Source organism: Mastigoproctus giganteus, chromosome 2 (genome assembly GCF_048544385.1).
Source record: "Mastigoproctus giganteus isolate SK-2022 chromosome 2, ASM4854438v1, whole genome shotgun sequence".
NCBI classification, from domain to species: Eukaryota; Metazoa; Arthropoda; class Arachnida; order Uropygi; family Thelyphonidae; genus Mastigoproctus; species Mastigoproctus giganteus.
In genome coordinates this window covers 191034335-191057948 of record NC_143576.1, presented here as the reverse complement: position 1 = coordinate 191057948, position 23614 = coordinate 191034335, and the positions used below count along the sequence as shown (strand labels likewise).

General features: G+C 37.4%; 1 protein-coding gene across 1 annotated transcript in view; it reads left to right on the top strand.

Moving 5' to 3' along the window:
• Nucleotides 1-22246, top strand: part of LOC150089858 (homeobox protein engrailed-1-B-like) — a 98382-nt gene extending 76136 nt beyond the window's left edge. The window contains exon 2 of the mRNA XM_090390113.1: nt 21691-22246. Within this exon, the coding sequence (XP_090246239.1) occupies nt 21691-22004 (314 nt within the window). The 3' untranslated portion in view covers nt 22005-22246. The remainder of the gene's footprint in view (nt 1-21690) is intronic.
• The last annotated feature ends 1368 nt before the right edge of the window (nt 22247-23614 follow it).

The following is a 23614-nucleotide window of genomic DNA, read 5'->3' as shown; positions in this document are numbered from 1 at the left end:
CCAATCTGAACGTTCGCATTATATAGCCAACACCTATTCACATATCGATTCCAAACTCGCTGAGCCAGCGTTTCTTCTTCTTCAATTATCCCTTCTACTTCTGTTATTTGCAACAATTTTCCATCGTCCTGTGTATTTCCTAAAAATTACGTCGCCATCCAAATCTCTCAGTACGTAAACAGGTAATAATGGTAGAAAAATCAGTGTTTCAGACTATAACCTTCCATTCACTATTTTCGTCTATGCTACGACCATCCTGGTCATTCATCCCTAGCTGGAGCAAGCCCTCTTTCTTATAATGCTTGCTTGACACCATTTGACACTTTCCTCTTTTTCCTTCATTCATTCATGTTTGTTTTGAATATCTGTTCAGCTAATCTCTTGTCTCCCATACTTTCTACATACCGAAACCATCTTAAGTTTGCCGAACTTGCCTTTAGCTGGATATTTGTTATCTCATTTTTATTTTTCTTAAAACACCCACTTCTGAAGATTCTAATTCGTTTATTTCTTACCCAGCTCTCAGCTACATAAGTTCAAATAAGCTTAAACATTCACTTTATAGCCTGCTTGTTCTCAAAGTTCTCTGGTTGGCTTCTTAATAGTACTTAATCCATGTTGTTGTTTTTTATGCTTAGTGGAGAACTGGAACTCTAGTTTTAATTTTAAGTGAAGCTATTTCCAAACAAATGGAGCACGCTGGCTTGCTTTTCACTATAAGAAATAAATAACTATATCTTATTATCGTTAAAATCGCGAGTCACTTATAACTATTGTTTTTGCTGGTCGTTATCGTTGTAAAAGTCAGGTGGACAGAGCAGAATCCAAACAAGATCACTTGAACTGCTGATTTTCTATTGTATTTTATCAAAACCGTTCTTGAATATATGCTTGTTCACGATATTGGTTTGAGTTTTGCATCTACAAAGATAAACTATATATTATTTGAAAAATCTTCAACCAAGAATCGAATTTATGACATTAACCAGAATTTAATAAGTTAATTTTTAAATAGGAAATTAAGTATTTATTAATTAATTAATTTGTAATCAATACGTTTGTGCAAATGACTAACCCACATTGTAAATCAGGGTGTTACCACAATGACAGAGGTTGAAATAGTTTAGGACTTTTTATTATTTCGGGTGAATAGAAAGGTAAAGTGCAGCCATTATCAACCCACTGCGGGATGGAAGCCTCCTCAACAATTCGTGTTGAGAGAAATGGACCATAATCTGCCACGCTGGTCCAGTGCGGGTTGGCAGATCGACGGTATTTAGCAGTCAGGGACTTGAACCCCGGTCTACTCAAGGAGCGCGTGCTACTGCACTCCCGCTCATGACCACTCGGTTACGGAGGCCCTTTATTATTTCGGGTTTACGTGATCAAATCCAGACGGAGGCGTTTGTTTTTTCTCCCCCACCCTGACTATTGGACAGAAGAATCAAACGAAGTGATATAAATGAGAGAGAGAGAGAGAGAGAGAGAGAGAGAGAGAGAGAGAGAGAGAGATAAACATTTATAAAAGGAAGGGGATTTACTGATTAAATAAAGTAATCACTGAATATTAGAATCTTATTTTAAACCATTGTATTATTCATATATTTAATTTATACGGTAATAAAATATTTTAAGATATTTAAAAATGGGTGCTGGAATGGTAATTTTAGGCCTTAGTAATTATGTACATAATTTGCTTGTGTCCCTCTGTCCGTGACGCTCTTTGAACTTGATTAACTCAAAGACTAAACGAGCTTTTGATCTGATTCCTTTTGCAATAGGCTTCTAGCAATAAAATTGAAATATTTTGCAATAGGTTTTATTTAACAGCAAAATTAAAATTTTACAAATAAATTCCAAAAATTTTCCGAGCCGATTTTCAAATCTCGAGAATTGATTTAGTTCCCAGTGAAACTAACTTGCCATTTACTTGGAAGAGAAAATAATTTCTTAGCTTTTGTCATCACAATCAACAAATCTCAAGGTCAGACTTTCAACAAAGTTGGCGTTTTCGTTCGTGGACAACTTTATGTCGCAGTTTCCAGGTGTCCTGTTAATTTTGCAATATTTGTAATTTTTTAAAGGACGATATAGTTATCATGTAAAAAATTATCAAACTGCGATTTTAGCCATTTTATTACCCGAGTCCATCTCACTGACGAAGGGAGTCGAAGGACAGGTTTCTGCGATATTCTTCTCAGAAACAGTTTTGCCGAAATATTCGCCACGGGTTTCTGGATCAATTATAATTTCAGTATTCTTAAATAAAAAACATATGGAAGTTAGTATCTTAAATCTCACCCAGCAGTAAGGCTAGTTAGGCTGCCTTGTATTTGATAACGTAGTCCACTGTTTGCTTGAACTTCCTTTCTGTGTACATTGAGTAGACAGAAAGGTCTATTCAATGTAGACAGAATAATATGAAAGAAACAATGGAGATGGAGGGAAATAAATTAAATACAGCATGTAAAGAGAACACAAGCAAGAATTTCAAACCGAACGTAAAAAAAGTACTAAAAGTAGAGGAGGATACGTGAACTGCAAGAAATTCAAGGAAGAAGACATGCGGATAAAATGCGGGAAGCGCTGAAGATTTTTTGTAATTAAAGTCCCAAAAAGAGCCGCTTCCGATAAAAAAAAAAAGTTTAAAAACGAGATAGAATATTGAGGAAAGAGCAGATAAAACCTTATCGGTAGCGTGAGGAAACGGTCCGATAGGTAGAGGAAGTTCCCAGCCATGTGTCTCGCGGCCGTTAGACCACCCACAAGGTCGGTGCAGTCGAAATGGAGTATGTCAGGTAACCGCTTCTATCTAAGAGCACAACTGGCTGTCATTTCGTAGGCCGAACTGCTGCCGCATGACTGTCTCTGAGAGTACCATTTACGTGTCTTCGGTGTCTCTAAAGGTCACTAACATCGTCTTGGATCCGAGCATTCCGAAATGCTGGGTACGAAATCGTCTGCTGCTGTATCGAATCGCAATGACCTAACGTGACTTATTTCCTTCACCAGTATTGGAAAACTAACGAACAAGGACTGGCCGTCAATTATAAATGGATGTCAAGGAGAGAGCATACCTCAACTGAGGGCTTCGAAGCGGTAACAATTAGAAATTACCCCGGGTCTCGTGACCTAAACAGTGCTATTCAGCAGTCCAAGAGACGAAGAGAGCAACGTATTATCAAATGAAATTCATATTCTTTGAGGTCTTCACCCCGTTCACGGCTTGTCAATCTACCAAATGTTCATTTGGAACTTCAGTTAACCGTTGCCAGAGATGGTTCACTTTAATCGAAATAAAAAATGGCGGCTCCCTTGGGTCTCCGGCTGGGAATAAAGGGGATGACACTACGTAATGAAAAATAAAAATCAAATCATAACTCACTGGGAGGGAGAATCACCGATAAGAATACCCGTAATGCGATTGCCTTTGTATTTTGTTAAGCAATGTAATTATCGATATTTCAAGAAATGAATAATTTCTCATCTTTTTTGAGGATGAGGTGCGCATGCATATTTATGAACGGTGTTCAAAATGGAAAATTACATTCTAGACACAACGATAATATACATGCTCCAGTTATCAAAGAGCTGCAAAATAATAGTAGTATCAGTGAGACTCTTGGCATTCTGTATGCGATGTTGCCAGTGCATCTAAACAGGAAAGTGCGCAGCTGCAATAGAATCGATTATGACAGTTTGCTGCGGATACGATGCTTCAGAAGTTGAGAAGAAATCTGAAGCATTTGAAGGCTTAGTCGAGCATGTACAGGCAGGACTATATTAATGTGGAAGCCCGGAAGCCACTCCATCCAGGCGCCAGTTCTTAGGGAGCGGCAAAAAGTAGTATCACTGGAACTTTTTTATGTAGTAAGGAGGGGCACTTCCCTATTTGCATCTTTAAAATGCTTAGCACAATCCTGATTCTAAGGGACGCTCTTTGGTCCCTGTTTGGAGTCAAAATGCTATTAAATTCTTTATCTATGGGAAATCGCTAACTGGTATAAATCTATAGGAAATCGTTAATTGGTAAAACATACCTTATAATCAACTTATACGTTGATTATAAGGTATGTTTTATGCATTTCCTTGCACATAATATAACTGATATAAAATTCATTGCGAGAGAATGTCACGCTATCAAAGACGTGTGCTTTATTTTATCTTTTTAACATTTATTTTTCTTTTTAACAACTTTCTTTTTAACATTTATATTCTAAAATGTAACTTTTTATCGCTTTAAGGCTTTGCATTCAACAAGGTATGAATGCAAATATGATTGTAGTTATGGCATAATTAGGCTGCCAATAAGTAAAATAATTTTTAAGACCATCGTATTCTAAAAAAAAGTTCCCTACCAATGCAGCCGCTTCTTATTATTAGTAACTAAAGATTTACGCACCAACCTCATAATCTTGAAATGACAAATGCATTTACAAGAGAAACTCTTTATTAACGAGGACAGCTTTTCATGTCATGAAAAATAAAACTGCAAATCCTTTCTCTTCTTATGATCGAAAGAAAACTACAACAACAAATTCCGGTAGTCTGTAAAACTGCATGAACTTCACGTTATTGTTTTATTATCTCAATTTCCAAATGCATTCCAGGTATTCTTTTTGTAGATATCCAATTGATATACATATACAGGGTGTAACCAAATTCTGTTTACTAAGAAAATAAGATATGATAGAATTCTAAGTGAAAATAGCTTTCATCATAAGTTATACATGAAAAATTAGTAAATAAAATTACCCCCAAATAGATGTCTCAGTGGCCATTCTATCCCTTGTTCTGGATTTAAATTTATGCACAGTATTAGTTAGCTTAAACTCCAGTTAAGAGGGAGAGCGAGAGAGAGAAAGAGAGAGTCACCCCACGAATGGCATTTTGAGCACAGCATTTGCAGCGTCACTGGGACAGAGGTGACGACTGGCTGCCACACCCGCAGCATTTTAAGATTACGTCCACACAGACAAGGTCATGTTCAGGGTATTCCTTGCCATGCGTAGTTTCCGACTGTTGGACTTCCTTGAACGTGGTCGAACAAGCGACGTAGCCCTTCAGAAACTTCGCCCTGAAACTGTCCATCGGTGAGTGTGTGTTGCATGATAATTCCTATCATTCCAGCCTCCGACATCGAAGCAGTTCTACATGAAATGTGTCGTTGGCTTGGAGGAAGATGGATGTGTTATCTAAACACATGGGAGTGATTCCAAATGTTATGTGCGCAGTGGTGCAATAAACCGGGAAAGGTCTCTTTGAATTAATGGTTGAATAATCAGGTCACATTAGTGGTTCTCCCCTGTTGGATCGCGCACCTCAAGGAAGTTTTGGTAGAGATCAAAAGGTTTACTCTCTGTGAATATGTTTATGTTAAGTTGTACTGAAGAAGGCTCAGCAGCAGAACATCCTTTAGAAAGAGTTCATTTCTTTGGCTTCTCTTTATAGAAACTAACAAATCTCAGTTATCATAATTTGGGTAAGGAACCCGCGACCAGTATCGAAGAGTACCGGAAGATCACCTGATTTTTGAGAAGGTTCGAATATGGGATTGTGTATGGTATTATTCATAAATTATTTCTCAAATCAAATTTTATAGAAAGGCAGCCTTAAAATTATAAGTACAATAACTGTCTCAATGATTTTAAATCAAATGGATCGTCAGCCCATATTTTGGAAGTGTGGGGTGGGGGAATAGCTAAAAAAAAAAAAAAAGCTGAAGGTCACTAATTTCGATGTGTGAAGAGGGTATGCATTTGTGACATCAAATGTAGAAAATATACAAAATTTAATTAGCTACAGCTTCGAAATATTAAATCTTGCGTTATTTGACTTAAAAATTATCACAACGTCAGGGGAGGGCTATTTTTTCCAGTTTAATGTTTGGTGGCCAGCCGAACTTGTTACTGTCTGGTAAACACTAGCGGTATTGGAGATGATATACCGATGATGATATATTTCTAGGGAACGCCGTTATGATAATGATGATATGTGATTGACAGTAATTGAAAGTTAAGCTTGAATTTGTTTAAAATTTTTAATCGTCCATTTACATACAACATGAGCAATTACGATACTCTAAGTTAATATCATAAAACCCACAGTATATGCTCCAATTTACTCAATCTCTGGAGGGTGAAAGTAACAATCGTACCTGTTGGGATGGTCTTCTTCTACAGCCAGACGAGGCCCTAGGGGTTTGGTGCCCCCAGACGTTACCCCCTATTCCCTGCTTATCAGGCTTACCGTGTTACACTGGCCCCTCTCCAGCAGAACTAAATTCACCTTTTTTGCTAAAAGTGGAAAGATCTGCTGGTCGCTACACTACAGGGGCAAGGTATTCTTCGTGTCTATCTTAATTAAAATAATAATGTCACCTTATTGCCAACTAGTAGTTACCACTGGAGCCAGATGGCTAGAAGGGTGTACATTGATTTGCATTTACAGAAAAACATTGTAAATGCAATATAAATGCGATTGAGCATATACATTTGTCGCCTTTTCGACCCCGTATCACATACTATGGGAGGTATTTAGACGATGTTCTAGTTATTACTGATAGTAGTATTATCCAAGACATTTTACATTCGTTTAATAATATTCATTCTAGACTCAAATTTACATTGGAAAGGGAGGATACGGATACAAAGTCATTAAATTTTCTAAATTTCACGCTTACTCGGGACTTGAATAAAATCCAATTTAGCATCTATCGAAAACCTACAAACACCGGGAGGCTTCTGCATTATAACAGCTTTCACCTACAAAAGATCGATTATCTTTAATTAATTTCTAAATGCCTACAAATATTGAACAACGGAATCTGCTTTTAGCTCAGAAATACAAATATTAACCAGCAGATTCTTAAACAGGGTTATCCCCTTGCTACAATAAACCGAATTAGGGTACAGGCTAAGGATAGGATATACTACACCAACCAACAATAGTAATATCAAAAAATACTTTATTTCTGTCCCTTATGTTGGGACAGAAATTAAAAAAAAAAAAAAAAAAAAACAGATTCTTTAAAGATACCAAATTTAAAATTGTGTCCTGGCCAAAACGGAAGTTACACACTATACTGAACAATCGCTCAGTCCTTTCCTCGTTCGCAGCACAAATTAATGACCTGGTATACAATATTTATTGCGGTGATTGCGACTCGTCTTACCAGGGTTCGACGCGTTTTCCTTCGAATATTCGTGTTAATCAACATGCGGCCTCAGTTCGTGCTTCTCGTTCAGCAGCGTCAGAATTAGCCTTTCATGCCTTTAACGAAAAACATACTTTTTTATTTAACGAGGCCAAAATACTTAATGTCCAACGTAATTATACGCGACTATTAATTGTAGAAACCGTGGAAATTAAATTACACGAAAATTCTATTAATGTTCGCCGGCCATATCTCATCTCCGATTCGCGGGGTTTTACGGGCATCTGCGAAGACAAATAATCCCTATTTAAGTTTCATACTATCCCCTATTCGGTAATTTTCATTCCTGTGATCACAACATACAGTCGAAAATCATTGTCAGCTTCAGGAAGGAAAATCGTTTTACAATTTTTTTCGTTAAATTCTTTTAATTAATTTTCTTATTTTTAATTGCGTTAAATTGATTTTTAATTATTTTTAAAATGTTTTGTTACTCTAATGTAAGTTTTTCGATTTTTTCGTTTTAATTTCTGGAGAGTATCACATGGAAGTGTTCTATGTACTATATTGAGGTAAACTTCTCTTATTATTTTACAAATATTGTACAATATGTGTATAACAGGGCAGACAGTAAAAATGGGAGAAAATGTAACAGTAATTTACAGATATGCTAATAGAGATCATTATAAATAATTATTTTAGTTGATTAATAATCATTGGTATCTCACTATATCATTGGTAATGGGCGGAAAAAGCTTATTAGATTTATTAAAATTTATGAAATCAATCTAAGCATAGTTTCTGCGCTCAATATTGTTTCCACTGGTAATGAATTGAATGTGAACTGGCGATAATAGAAAAATGGAACATTTGTTAGAACAGTTACAGGATATTTTTGGTATTGGTGGAGAAGACGGGGTAAACAAAAGGTATTCGAATATTATGGAAAGTGATAACACTAAGAGAGAAAGAAGCCAAGAGTTGCCGGAAAAATATCTCTGGTTGGAGGGGATTTAGCATTTATTGCCCTTTTTTCTCCTGCTTACGCCTAAAATTTTGTTTATGTTCGGGAATCGCTACACAGGATCAAAAGAGCAACAAATGTATTCCACGCACAGATGTGTTTATCTACAACCAGAGTGGTTGCAAAGGTTTGCTGTTTATGCTAGAGACACCCATGGCCGATGTATTAAAAAAAGAATCTTTTTCAAGATCGCAGTTCTTATTTTTACGAGGTTTGATTCCTGATTACACAGGCCTACAGTGACTTCTAGGTACATCGAATTTAGATCTAGCTAACTGCATGTATAGTACAGTAATTTTTGCGCACCGAGTTCACAAATGACATAAATTCCCTTCCCCCCCCCCAAAAACAGATTTTCGCTAAATATCATATTTATTTCTTTATTTTTGAATAAACAAACAAAATGGTGCAATGTATTGAGTGTTGAAAAACCCGGAATAATTCACGGGGAATAAGTCTCTCCCCACCTAAGACTGTCTGATCTCGACTCCTATTGAAGAGGTATTCAAGGATTTCACCAGTTTCCAGAAGGGATTAGAATCAAGATCTCTCTGAATGAATAGAAAGTGGCTAACCCATTTTATGCTGAAGAACTTCAGGATTTAATGATTGATAGACAAGTGAAACACTTCTTCATTGTTTGAGGAAGTAGTTAAATACATTTTGAAGATAAAATGAAAAACTATTTCCAAATTTGAGATCAACGATTCAAACACTAATTTCTCTGTGTGCAAGATTCGCGCACCGCAGAGAAATTAAAGCCGCTTTTTTTTTTTTGACAAGAATGTGTATTCAAATGGCACTTGGAAGCATTAAGAGAATATAATTAAAACCTCGAGAGAGTTATTGTTTTCGCTTCCAGTATAAAGTTTTTGTATTGCCTTTAGTCCATTATTATGGAATATTATAGTTTATCATCCACTACGATTTTCGTGGACGCAGGTCATTAATATACAAGATCTTGTTATTGGAAGAAGGTCATTAATATAAAAGGAAAAGAGTGGAAAAAAAATAATCGAACCTTGAGGAATGCCAGCATTAGTGGAGAAGTTAGAAAAGAGAGAGCTGAGCGTCTACCATTGCCCACGGCGAGCGGTCAGAGAAAAAACTGGGTATCAAAATTACAAAAAACAATTGGTAAATCATAAGATGGACGCTTATTTAGAAGTCCTTTATGCCAAACACGATCCTTTTAAAAGCCTTTGAAATGTCCAGAGCAACTGCTTGAATTGCCCCAAATTTTCCCACTGAATTTGTCCATAGATGGATAACATAGGCTAGAATAATATTACCAGTCGATCGGCACTGACAGAATCCATATTGGCGATCATTGATTAGATGGAAGGTTTCTAGATAGTTTAAGGAATTGGTGGTTAATTGATTTCTCCATTACTTTAGAAATAGTAGAAGTAGGTGCAATGGAACGATAGTTGGGTGGGAGGGATTTGTCGCCCCTTTTAGGAACTGGCTGGACATGAGCAAATTTCCAAGCAGAAGGGGAAACAACATTGGAAGAAAGTGAAAAAAAGGCGACACAGAACAGGAGGAAGTTTAGTAGCACAGGTTTTGATAACAAGTGGAGAAATACCATCAGGACCGGGAGCTTTATTAGCATCAAGACTGTTCAAAATCCTTCTGACTTCCTTTTGACGGAAGACCCCAGGAGGCATTGCATGGAGTGTATTGGGAATGGTAGGAGGTGAGTTACCAAGATAATCAATACATAAGTTAGAAAAAAAAAAAGTAGGATGATAGTAGATCAGCTTTATCTTTGGCTGAAGTAGCAATAAAATCATCTGGTTTTGACAGAGGTGGGAATAAAGACGGGCAATTGCGTCCAATAACTTTGGCAAGAGACCAGAATTCTCGACTATCATTTGAACAAGAAACAAGTTTTCTACTCTTAGCCTGTTCGAGATATAGTTTGGATTGATTAATAACTGCTTTACAATTGTTGAGAGTTTTGGCGCAGGCAGAAATTGAACCTGGAGATTTGGAAACAAGCCAATTATGATATGCAACATTCTTCTCTTGAACAGCCTTAGCACATTTATTAGAAAAACGAGGTTTAGATAAAGGACGAGATTTTAAGGTGCAGTGTGGAATAACCCTACAAGAATAATTTCACTGACACGATCTGAGCAAACGTTGACAGAAGATTTGAAACAGTAGTGCGATCAAGGAAATTCTTGCATATCAAGCTGAGATCAGGTATATTTGTGAAATGAAGGAGGAAGTGTTTGGGAGGTTTAGATCTTTTCGCAGATAAGTTTGTTCTATTATTGTGACAAATCGTGCTGTATTGAGTAGTAAGAAAAGGTGGGGGGACATACTGTATGAAGTAATAAAATTTTTGAATATGGCATACACATGGCAAGAATTTACTCAGCCCCTTGATATCCCGTGGCCTCGACAATGCCCCCCTACTTACACAGTATGATTCCCTCCAGTGACTATCTGGCAGAGTAGAGGCAGCGAGATTATACACTAACTAATCCGGAATCCATCTAGAGGGTTACCAATAGGTAGAATATCTAGCTGTCTGCTTACAACATCGTTTTAGAGCTGTACCCTCGAAGGAAAATTGGATCTCGACACGATGTCTACCATAACCTCAAAAGACATCAATCATACTGCATATGGAAGAGATGGTGGGGTTGCCAGAGCTTTTCTCTGGAGACTAAACATGGATTCCACCACTTCAAGCCTCCAATAAGCAAAATGGTAGTATTGCACCGGTTGATGAGAGTCATGTAGCACCTAGTATTGCCTGGTAACAAAGGTGGGTGACATTCCTCCATGTGGTGTAGGCTCCACACCTCGACCCCTGCTTACGTTGGTTCGCGCCATGGCGCTTACCTTCAGTATACTAGGTGACGTATTTCAGGATTTGAACATGGGATTTGAACATTCTTGCTATTTTATACCCATACTAACAGTCCCACCATCGTGAAGCAGAAGATTTGGCTGTTACAGACAGACCGGACTCTGCCGAAATTAGGTCCACTTGACTTGTGTGCCACTCGAATATCAGTTGCATCAGCGTTTTGAATTCCCAGGTAGCAAACCCAGCTTCACATATCTTAAAGTATATCTGTGACAGGTTCAAGAAGCAGTGAAACAACGGACTTAATTCTAAGGAGGGATCGTGAAATGCTACTGAAGTGCATACCAAATGAATTACAGATTTCACACTGTTGCGCTGTTCAACTGACTGGCGGACTTTTTTCCGTTTGTAGCGTAATTATTTCTTGCGTGACCTGGATCACATCGGAAACTGGAGCAGTCCTTAAAGGACTGTCGAAAGGTTATAGTTAGCTGATCTCACGCAGAAGGAGAAAACTGTTCCTTCTGCGAGTTATTCTGGGGTTTTCGCCCTCACAGCATGAAAATCCGCTCTGTACAGATATAATACACTCAGCGCAATGTGGCCAAGATGCTGATAATCCGTAAAACAATCTTGAAAGACAAATAACGTTGTCCGGGAATGATGGGAATATTTGGATAGGAGGATCTGCTTTACAGCCACGAGCTTGCACGTGATTTATGATGCTTTAATTTTACATTTTATCCTTTTTTTTGCACGCTTTCTGTAATTCGCAATTTCTGGAGTTGTATAATTCTCTGACAGAATGTAATGCATGAAAGGCTTCTTAACACATTGCGCATCTTTTATTGTTAATGGTTGTGTTTAATTTAGGCAATGGGATAATCAAAACTAAGTTTGAGAGCTGCATATTATTCAATTTTTTTCTCCCGACTACCTCCTTTTTGCATGACTGTATACGAATATTTTATATACAGCTCGCAAATTTATATTTTCTAAGCATTGGTTATCATAAAGCCAGACCACTAGGATGGTGTGTGTGGATGCATACGTACATTAATTACTATTTTCTTTTCATGAAAAATAATGTATAACAAAAACCATGAAGCAGAAAATGAAGGAAGAAGACAATCACAATCCATTACTTAAACGACTCATAATCACTTTATACCTCTGAAGTCAAAATACAAACTGAAGGGAAAATCAGAGTCACGTTTAAAATAAGTTCAAACATAGGGCTTTTTATTTGGCGAATCTCCAGGCAGGTGGCTGATGTAATCTCCATAGGCTTCCGATATTTGCAGAGTTCTCCATAAATTCCAGTAGGAGCAGGAATAGTTCTCGAGATGAAATTCGCACTACGGGCGACATCGACCTGTTTCTGCTAATGGCGATTTCTGCAGTTGCTGATCACTGCCCAGCTAATGAAAGCCAGGATACCGAAGATCATCTCTGGGCCGATGAGGAATAGCCTGGGGGTCGAGGGGTAACTACGCTTGGTTGCTTCTCACACCACTCCATAATAGGCACGTGAATTTTCAAATTGCATCAACGGATGCAACCTAAAGCGATATTTATTCGCATAACTCCTGATGTATTGAAGAGAATGAGTGTATTCATGGGGAACATGTTTCTGAAGCTGGCGAACTTGCTTAGATTCTTGCCCAACGGGAGATGCAGTTACCTTTGGTTCTGGGATCATGATCTATATTTGGGGTGCGTCCATTCGTGCCCCTATAGCGAGTTGCGCGAAAGTGCACGTGTTCCTATCTGCAATAAGCTGTGTCTAGGGTTTAGTGCCTAGTGGTTAGAACAATGGCCCTACCCTTTCTTATCTTGGTGAACCCTTTGAGTAATAATTGTTTAATAATTATTATTCGACAATATTATTACTGAAATTTAATAATTGTTAAAAATTCTCCTAAGTAGTTTTTGCAGTTCGTTCGTTATTTTGGTTTTTAGGAGCATTAGCAACTAAGGCCATATTGCTCCGGGATATGCGGTGGTCATTCCTTGACCTTTCCGCATACTCCGTATTTGGTGGTGACGGGCTCGAACCCCGGTCTAATCAAGAAGCATGTGCTACGCACTGCTGCTCCTTCCCACCTGGCTACGGAGGCGCCCAGTTTTTGCAGTGAACCCCACTTTAAAAGTTAATAACATTTTGAAATAAAAGAACTCCTTGCAAGTAAAAATAACGCTTTTGTAACATATAGTATTTTGATTGGAATCCGAATCTCTGCTATTGTCGTCGGATACATATTGATGTTAAAATGTAATTCTTGAAATAACAAAAAATTTAAATAAAAAGTGTCAAGACTTCCAAGCTTCTTTTTGATGAACATGGCACTTTAAAGTTCGGTTGAAAAGAAGAAAGAATATAGTCTCCAGAGGTTGGAAGGATACTAAAATAATGATAATACTGATAAACTAAAATAATGATAAACAAGGAGTTAAAAAAGGTGCAGTTTTTTTCTGCAGACCCTTCAGAGCGGTGTTTCTAAAACATTAGTGACATAAGGACCTCCCCCTTTTAGTATGGAAAACATTTCTCAAACCGCTTTTAGCTCGAAAAGTTCTTCGCGAACCCCACACTCAACAAAATGCTTTCTATGCTATAAATGTTTTCAGTTTTAAAATGTTAATAAGAAATTTCGGACATTATTTGAGGACCCCCTGAACATCTTTACCGACCAACAGGGGTCCGCACACTACAGTTTGAGATGTGCTGCCCTAGAACAGCTCTTCAAAGTGGGTGTCGCGTCGTATTCCAAAGGGTGTCGCCAAATTTTGGCATCATGTCATCAGTTTTCACTCTTAATTTGCTTTCACTGCATTTATTGATGTTATTGATTAATCAAAATACACTTTATCGATACTACAATAAACATTTAAGACATTTATTTCTTTACGTGATTTCTCGGCGGCCGATGAGTTCTGAACACACTTTTTTTTCTTTGAAAACTGATAGCTGGCATCGATTTCAGAAAGCCTTGGTTAAACTTGTGCTTGGTACTGCACACAGATTGCAATCTTTTCTTTCTCTTGCTCATCACATGTTCATAGCCCGAAATGAAAAAAAGGAAGTTGTATACCGTTGCATCAATAGCGAAACCACTGATACAACTGTGGTTTCGCCACTTCCCCGTGGAGGGGTCAATGAGCACGGGGAAGAGAACCCTTGTGCTTGTAAATATCGAGGGGTGGGAGCCCAGAATTTGCAGTTTCGCTACTGCATTGTGTTCTCCACCATTTTAAAGATAACGAACAAAAAAGGTGGGATGTTGAATAATTATAAAATTCTGGAGAGGACGTCGAATAATTTTTGGGCACGTGTATAGTGTATCGGCAAAAAAAAAAGTTTGAGAAAATGTTGGTGCAAATAATTCCTTTAGAGGTGGCGATGAGGGGAAGTTTTCCTGCGATTATTTAACAACCTCGAGATTCATTATTCCAACGCCAGGAATTTCTTTAAGTGAATGAAGATGTGGTTGTTGACCACAGCACTGAGACATAGATGGATATGACGCATTTGGGCATATTGCAATGTAAGAAATGTAAGCTTTGGTTGACGCATTTCCACCAGTTCCAGTCGGATGGCCGACATATCTGTGAAAATTTATTTTTTGTTCCCCCCCCCTCTAAAATTGTAAGTCCTATCTGGTGAGGTACAGGCTATTGCATGATCTGACATTTCGCACCAGCGACCTCTCGAGAGTTATCTTGATTTCATTTTTAATCCTTATTTTTGAAAGACTTTTTTGCTAGTTTAGTTCCAACCCGAGGTCTAGTTAATTTTCAAGGATTAGCATTTGCTTTGCAGAACTCTCATTCACTACGGGTACCTGTTTAAGATCATCCGAAACAATAAACAATTTCAAAGCACCAACACTTGACAGAAAATTGAAGTATTTTATAAATATGTTCCTGTTGATATATGGAAACATACAGAATACCAAGTTTTCTTTCTGCTTTTGGGAGCACAGATTTAATTTTTCTTTATTTTTGTTGTTTTTAAAATAGCATTATCAAATAAAGTTTTGACGTCTCATTTTAAAAATTAGTCAACGAGAAGTTCAACTTCACATTGTTGAAGAATACTTTTGTTAGACTCAACAAAAGTGTTCTTGAAATAGCGAGTTGTTACTATCTCCACGAGTTATATTAAATTAAAATAACTCGTGGAGATAGTAACAACTCGCTATTTCAAGAACACTTTTGTTGAGTGTATGTGAACACTTTTGTTGAGTGTAAAATATGTGCGTATTTAATATTCGTACGCAGAAAATGTTTCTAGACAGGCTATTCACATTCACTATGCATTGAAGTACAGATGAAAATATACCTGCTTGTTTTTCCTTAACATACTTCGCTATTAGTAATCAAATCTCATCTCTTCAGTTGGGATCTATCAAGGTGGTTGCTTAATCATGTTTTTTTCCCTTTAATTTTTGTTTCCTTATATAAGCCACTTTTTTTTACAACCTGTGGTGATGAATGATAATATTTTTGTGCTGTTCTGTTTTCCCACAAACTCCAATATTCATTATAACTAGAATTTTTATGAGTGACTTATCAGAGCCATTTGCTAATTATGTTAAATTTTTTGACTTATCCATTAATTTTTCTCTACCTAAGGGTGGGACTGTGCAATGGTATCCGGGGCCCAGGTGCGTAGCTGGTTTTGGGCCCCTCTTTCTTTTGTTATAGCTATATTATGACCATTAAAAAAGTTTTTTGGATCTCCCTTCTTTGTTCGGTCCAGGGTGCGTGGCATCCTGTGCACACCCCATTTTCACGGCCCTGTCTGTAAGCTAGGTACACTTTCCACCTACTCCACGTTTAGTATCATTTGCGTCCAGCGTTAGCGGATAAAATTTTTTATGTCCTTCCTCCCACTATACCGTTTATATTTCTTATTTGAAGGGGTTCTTTGGATTATCGCAATACTGTTATTATGAAAGTTTCAATTCAGTTGGTCCTACCGCTTAAACAATTCTGCATATGAAGACCAGCTGTTCCATAGCTATAGAGAACTTAGCCCATATGAATAGACACTTCAACGACTTCGAAAAACTGCTTATTCGAACTAATAAGTCTAGGAGCTGACTTTGAATTCGACAAGGATGATCTAAGAACGTAATCTCAGGTTACACTTGGAGCTCTAAAGGTCCTCTGTAGATATTCATTCCAGAATGCTTCATGACTGTAGTTTTTCTATAGCGACTGATCAGGTCTAGGGTCCAAAGGTATCTTCACATCACAGCCACGTTATAAACATGATGTACAGTATGTTTATTAGCACCATAGCAACTTAAGCCATGAAACGTCAGTGTTGTGTCTCCAGTTTGTGTGTTTTCTAAGGCCAGATTTTCTGCTTATACTTTGAGTCATAGCAGAGGGGAGTGTGATGAATGGAAAATAAAACGGAAGGTATCGTCTAAGTATAAAAACTTTTATAAGTCAGCGTGGAATGATTCAAGGTAGGTAGGTAGTAGCAACCGAATGGTATGCAGAGCACAAAGAGGAAGTTGAGCGTCCTCTACAAAGCAATACAAGATGGGCACTGGGGAAAAGGTGGTACTTCAAAAAAAGAAAAAGAAAAAATGAATGTCGCTACATCTGTTGTATCGTGAGTACAGACAGTGGGCACACCACGAACGGTCTTCTCAGTGCTTCCTCTATTGATGTGCCCCTTCACTCCTTGGAGCCCTTGAATAATACGCACGCCTCAGGTGCCCTTCATAATACGATAGATCATTATTAGAGAGTATTTGGGTATGAATAATAGATTATTTAATCTATTGCAAGACAAGGCCGTGAAATAGTCTGGTTAATATGTGTGTTAATTGTCAATTTAATTAAATCTTGAGGAATGCGACCAAAATTGTGGTATCCGAGTGAATTTAGGATAACCATGGGAATGGAGAATTTACAATACAGAAAATTTTTTGTGCTGGGAGGTACAGCACAATATTTATTCACTAGGTGTCTGAACTGCTATGGATGCTAGTGTATACATAGGATGTTGGTATCACCAACAGATGTTTCTCTGGAAAAAAATGCGGTTGAAGCAGTAACGGACAATATGAAAGAACTTTTAAACTCGGGTTTTCCCTCTCATGTGACTGAAAATTGGTTGAATAACATAATATGTGAGATTTACATATGCATTCAAACTTGAATGTGTGTGCTAAAACATTAAAACAGTATAATGTGTGCCATTTGCACTGATTACGATACTGAATGCGGACTCAAGAGGATGCATCTGTTTATATTCTTTTCTTTTCTTAATTTTCATAAAATTATTCTTTATAATTTTATGAAAATTAATTACTTTCTACTTCCTTTTTTTTATTTCAGCATACTTTTCGAAAAGTGGCGTCATTGTATCCGTATGGGCATAATAACGCCATTTTACACTTTTCAGTACATTATTTTTTGATGCTTTCGACAGAATAAAAACGAAGTCTTTTCAATAAGTAAACAGAACTTGTTAAACATGAGGGGTTTAACTATATATATATATATAAAGATTTTTAAAAAAATGTGTTCGTTCTCCTTAAAAATAACTGCTAAATGAGAATTGTGTGTTGTTGGATCCCTTTACCCTATATTTATTGCCTGAGAATAAACGATTTTATTTAATTACTAAAGAATTATTTGTGATCCCTCGGAGATATCGCTGAATTTAATTTTGAAGAAAGTTTATTATCGATTCATACTTATATGGGTTAAGATTTTTCTGGCAGGAATGGAAAATTACAAATTTAAAATACTAATTAATATCATATCATTGAAATGTTTGTCGTGTGTATGGGGTGGGAGAAGTACATAATGAAACCTTGAGTCTATCCGTTTAACAGTATTATAAAAATGTATGAAAATTAAAGCTGCTCAAAATCCAGGGGAAAAAGATGATTTCTTAATAATTTAAGGATATCTTTAATGTCCTTACATTAATGATGTCATTAACATTAATTTAATGCAAGTTGATTCCTCTTATATCCCACTTAATCAACGTTCGTGGAGGAGGAAAGTGAATGCGAAAGGAGATTTTGGTTGCCAGGATTATTCTGATTCTCCCGATTATGGAAGTCCTGAAGCTGTTCTGAACCAAATCTCTCAATTCTCCATCAATTAATCTTGCGCATTAAATTGACCCAACCCTTAAGGAAACAGCCAATTACGTCTCTGATGCTTATTGCTGGGGAGACAGAGCGGCTCGAGACGGACAGATGGTTCCACATCAGCTATTCTTCCTGCTGTTTCTCAGACCACACACGCTCATCAATACATCTATAGTCCTGTCTTATGTGGGTGCATGCGTGCATTCGTCTAGGTGCGTGCGAGCATTGCAACGGAAAATTACACAGGAAATTTGTATACGTCACTTGCTGCTACTGCTCGATATCAGATAGCTGGGGCGAGGTGCAGTTCATTAATATGAACGAGACCGCGGTTTTATTTGACCTTTTCCCAGTTTTACTTATTTAGTTTTATGGATGGGCTCGTCAAAAAGAACAGCTTAGTTCTTACCTTGAAATAACTCCCGTAGTGTCAATAATCTCAAAATAAGTTGTTAAGATAGAGAGAAATATAAGAAAAAGAGAAACTGGCATTTCTGTTGTTCGGTGTAGTGATTTGTCTGTTTTAAGATTTATCCATCATAGGAATGAAAATATTCCCCCCCCCCCAAATCAGTTTAGGGAAAAAGCGCTTTAATACCTCCCCGAATCTTATGAGAAAGGTCTTGACTCCTCCAATAAATTCTGGTATTTAAAATAAATCTGAAATTTGTCATAAATTTTAGGATTATCAGCACATAAAAAGAATCCGCTTTTGATTGGTTACTTCAATGCCCTATAGAAATGATGTTGTCAAAGTAAGCTTTCTCCTTTTATCACGAGACTGAATGTGAAACCTTAATAGTCATCCTCTTGGCACCCTAAGGTGCCTAACAGTTTAACCTCCCCTTTGTCACCTTCTACGCACATGTTATTTTAAATCATGTCCGTATGATATCATTCTTTAGTTTAAACCGGTTATGTTTACACACTGTTAGTATGCGAAAGGTAGTGGCCTCTATTTATGAGGTACATGTGAGGTCATTTATAGATAAGCAGCATTTATGACCCCTCGAACAACCATTGTTAAAGACAAAACCACCCTCGAACGGACTGAAGAATTTAAATTGAAAGTGAATACCTGCGAACAAATTCATGATAAGCACGTTGATCACTAAAGATTACAGAACGCGCCTAGCAATCAAATAAAAATATAGTGACATTTGTATGAAGGTAAAGAAAGATAAGACATCAAGTAACCAGGAGAGCAACAGCAATTCTGTTTTTAGTAAGTTTTTCCAGGCATTTTATACATGCCGAGATCCATTAACATTAATGGAAGTGCGATTACGTTCTCCGCTTTCTTAATCATTACACACGCTTTGGCAAACTTTGAATATATAAATGATTATTCGGAATAATTCTAAAATATATTTGCGGATATAATTAATTCTTTTTAGCAACGAAGAACATATTGTAAAGCGAAATTTCTTTCTTTATATGCAAGGAACGGAATATTTTGAAGAAGGAAAACAACGATGAATTACAAAAATTACAAGGAGTTGCTCGTCCTTTCTTGTCTCTGTGACCAGAATTTAAACTGCTAAGTTAGTGGAACGGGCTTATTGCTCATAGCAGAACAGACGTAGCCTTTACCACAAATTGCCTTGATGTTGAACTAGTTTGAAAGTAATCGCTGAAAAGTTAGTTTGCTATTTATTTAAACCAGACATTTTTGACGTCGACACGTTAAATACATGCTGAAAATAATTTGGCATCCCACCCAGAATTTTGTAATTATCCGATACACCACCCATTTTGTTTTGTTTTTTTTATCTTTAAGTTAATGGTAAATGCAACGGTACATAACTTCCTTTGTTTTGAGAGAAATAATTCCAAAGTTTGGCCATACTCTTTTGGACACAACGCAACACTCGCAGGGTGTAGCACTGTGTCCCAGGGTGTAGTGATACCCATTTCTGAAAGCTCTAATTTAAGTGATTGAGCCATTGCTGTTACTGCCTGCTCTGAGATTTATTGGTTTTTCATCAGGAGACATGTGATTCTAGTTAGAACTTCAAAATTATAATATTGCTAATCATTATCATCCTTTCATACGCTCTCTGACACATGACTGGTCCATGACAGTCAAAACTCAATCTCATCCCCATCTCAACCTGTCTCTAGTCCTCTCCTTCAGTCCACACCCACCAGCTGTTTACCAAATTATGCAACGTTCCACTTCTTCTTTTACTTTCTTTTCCCTTACATCTTTTGACAAAAATTCCCTCATTTTAAGTTATTCTGCTCATTTTAAAGTCTATTCGAAATTATAATTGCGAATAAATAGCTAATGTTATTTTATCATTAGCATACCTTTATAATTGACATCATTACCTCGTTTTTCCTTTTTTGTACTACAGCATGACCAGGACTTTATAATAAACTGGGAGTTTACAATAATAATTGAATATAATTGTTAGAAGCATTTGACAGTCATGCGAACTTGAACCACAGTCCACTCAAAGACCGCGTGCTACTGCATTCTCACTCCTGACTACTCTGTCGTGTCAGACATCTTTGTCAGGGAATTGTCACTAGGAGCCATCAGCTATCTAATGAGGGACCAGTAAGACCTAAAACATGCTGTCATACCGCTGACGCTTTTCGGGCGGGCTTGTATCGGAGAAATTGGGGTCTCCAGTGGACGGTTAGACCACCACGATGAGCCTGTTAGATTGCGTTGTGGTTGCTTCCTCGATGGATGACAATGTTTCTGTGGTGTTATTATGGTTTCAGGGACTGTATACGTGGTGACTGATTGAAGTATTACTCTACTGTTAACTGCTGTACTGTTTTGGACTGTTCAGGTTTGAGGGAAAGTTGACTTCTTCATTGTGACCACAATTCCTGGTTTAGATTTCTACTTCCTAGATTGGACTTCCACTCATGATTTTGAATCTGCATGGTGGACCTCCAGGTGTCAATTGGATCCTTGGATTTCATTACAACCTTATGTTGGGACTTAATAGTGTCAGATACCGTCATGGTACTGCATTGTGACATGGACATTACATTGAGAACGAACTGACCCTCTATGAGGGAATCTGAGATAATTTTACATCAACATTGTTCAGCAGTACAGCATTGTAAATAGGTTACGGGGTTACCAGGAAAGTTGGCTAGGACCGCACAGTACAATAAATAAATAAATAACAGTGTCTCAGCCAAAACTAAATGGCAGGTTAACCTTCCGTATTTGTTTAAAGGTAGTACTATTCCACGGCGACTCGTGGTAAAGGCCTAGTTAATTTTGTTGTGAGTATTATGACCATTAGATTAACCAGGCGGCTTAAATCCTGGTGGCCACAGAAACACAAAGAAGGACGAGAAAGTCCTATTTTTTATTTTAAAAATGCCAAAATAGCATTATTTATTTTTTTTGAAATTAAATAGAAAGTAAAGGACTTTATAACAACACTATCTTATTTTTTTTTTTTTTTTTCTTTTAAAAGATTTGTAACATTCATTCATAGCATTAATATGAAGATTAAAAGAAACTTTCGTAAGTTCAAGGAGCTAAAATTCTAAACTATTTGTTGTTTCTTCTTTTAAGGTCCTAGATCACGGCGCTCGAAGAAAAGGGAGAAGACAGTTGATGATAAGCGACCCCGAACTGCGTTCACAGGAGAGCAACTGAGTCGTTTAAAGCAGGAATTCCAAATGAGCCGATATCTGACAGAACAACGCCGACAGGAATTGGCGTACGAACTTGGACTCAACGAATCTCAAATCAAGATTTGGTTCCAGAACAAACGGGCAAAGTTGAAAAAGGCAAGCGGACAGCGGAATCCGTTAGCTCTGCAGTTAATGGCACAAGGACTCTACAACCACACCACCCACTCCATCTTAGGCGAGAATAGGACGTAGAATATTGGAATGGCGAAAGGAGTTTAAGTTGAAAGAAACAGCAACACTGTGTAGTGGTGATCACGATCTTGTTGCGATTATATTCGTGCTGAGCACAAATAGTCAGTGTAAATTGTAAATTGACCAAGTCTACCAATCGCTGAGAACGTTTGTGTTATCGTATTCAGAAACTACGGACAGAAGCTGGAACGTGGTGTAAACTACATATGAAACATTAATTCCATTCGAATTGTTTATATCCGTCGGACATCATGTGATATCTTTTTCTCTGGATGTCCCGGCGTCATTGATTATGTCACTTTTCATTAAATGGCATCAATAAAAAAATCATTCTGCACTAGTGACAGTTTTAATTTACTGAGGTAGTGGTTTCCGAACTGTGTGGCACAACTCCTTTGGGGATCGGGGAATATTTTGAGAAAAATCACTTCTAAATCTATTTTAAAGGTTAAATAATTGAATGGAATGAACTAAACAACCAATCTTTGAACGAAATAAGACATTACACTCTTTAAAACTTAAATATGGCTTCATATTCTTCATATTTTTATTTTCATATTTTCCGACATTTAGTAGCTTGTACGTTTGGCCATGAACAGATATTTAAAATTATTAAATAAAGTAATGAACATGCTGTATTGTTCGGAAAGATTATATACTGTGAAGAAAGGGGACGAAATCAAAGCGTGGTCAAACTAGGGGGCAAGATGGCTATAAAGCTTTCTTATAACTATAGGGGGTGCCACATCATAAAGTTTGGAAACCGCTATAATAAGACGACAGGTGATATTATGTTTGATAATTTTGATTATTAGCTATGTCAATACACAAGATAAGTTCTATAGGGAGTATGAACTGTCATAAGATAAATAAATGACAGACTAGAAAACTCAGCCTTGTGCGCAGGTAATTTGTTTATTATTATTATTATAAACGTCTTTTTATTTCCACCTCAATGAGCCCCCCCCCCAGAACAGCCTAGTTCAGCTAGAAGGGTGTACATTATAAATATTCAAGGCAATTACATTGATTGAATTTAAAAGATAGGAAAACACATAGCATTTACAAGTATGCTAACAATAGACACTGAAGTTTCAAAACTGTGACAGTGGAACGGTCAATAGTTCTGGTTTCAGTTCAATTCAAATTATTATATTAGAGCCACCCGTAATCTCTTACATATACCCATATATGTATTATGGTTGTAAATTGCGTATATTCTCTGGTCGATTTGCCTGTTTTGCTGGACGAAAAAATCCCAGTTTTTGGAGAAAAACCTTGCTGTCTACGCCTAAGACCGACTAACTCAGCCACGGAGTGAAAAAAGCCCACTAAAGTTCCTCTCGTCATCGACGGGATTCGAACCCGGGCCTTTTCAACCCGGTGTGGGGAGGACGGTGACGATACCACTATGCTACCCGCGTAGACTAATAGTTCTGGTTTATACGCTTCTTTCAGGGTGTAGCGCTTCGAGCTGCAGAAAGCTGAGGCATCAATTCCAAGGGAGTTATACGATACGAACGTATTCGCCGGAAACACTGATCCTAGGTATTGCAGGTTCTTGCAGGTTCGGTGGTCCGAAGGTTTGTCATCACTTCCCATATGTCAGG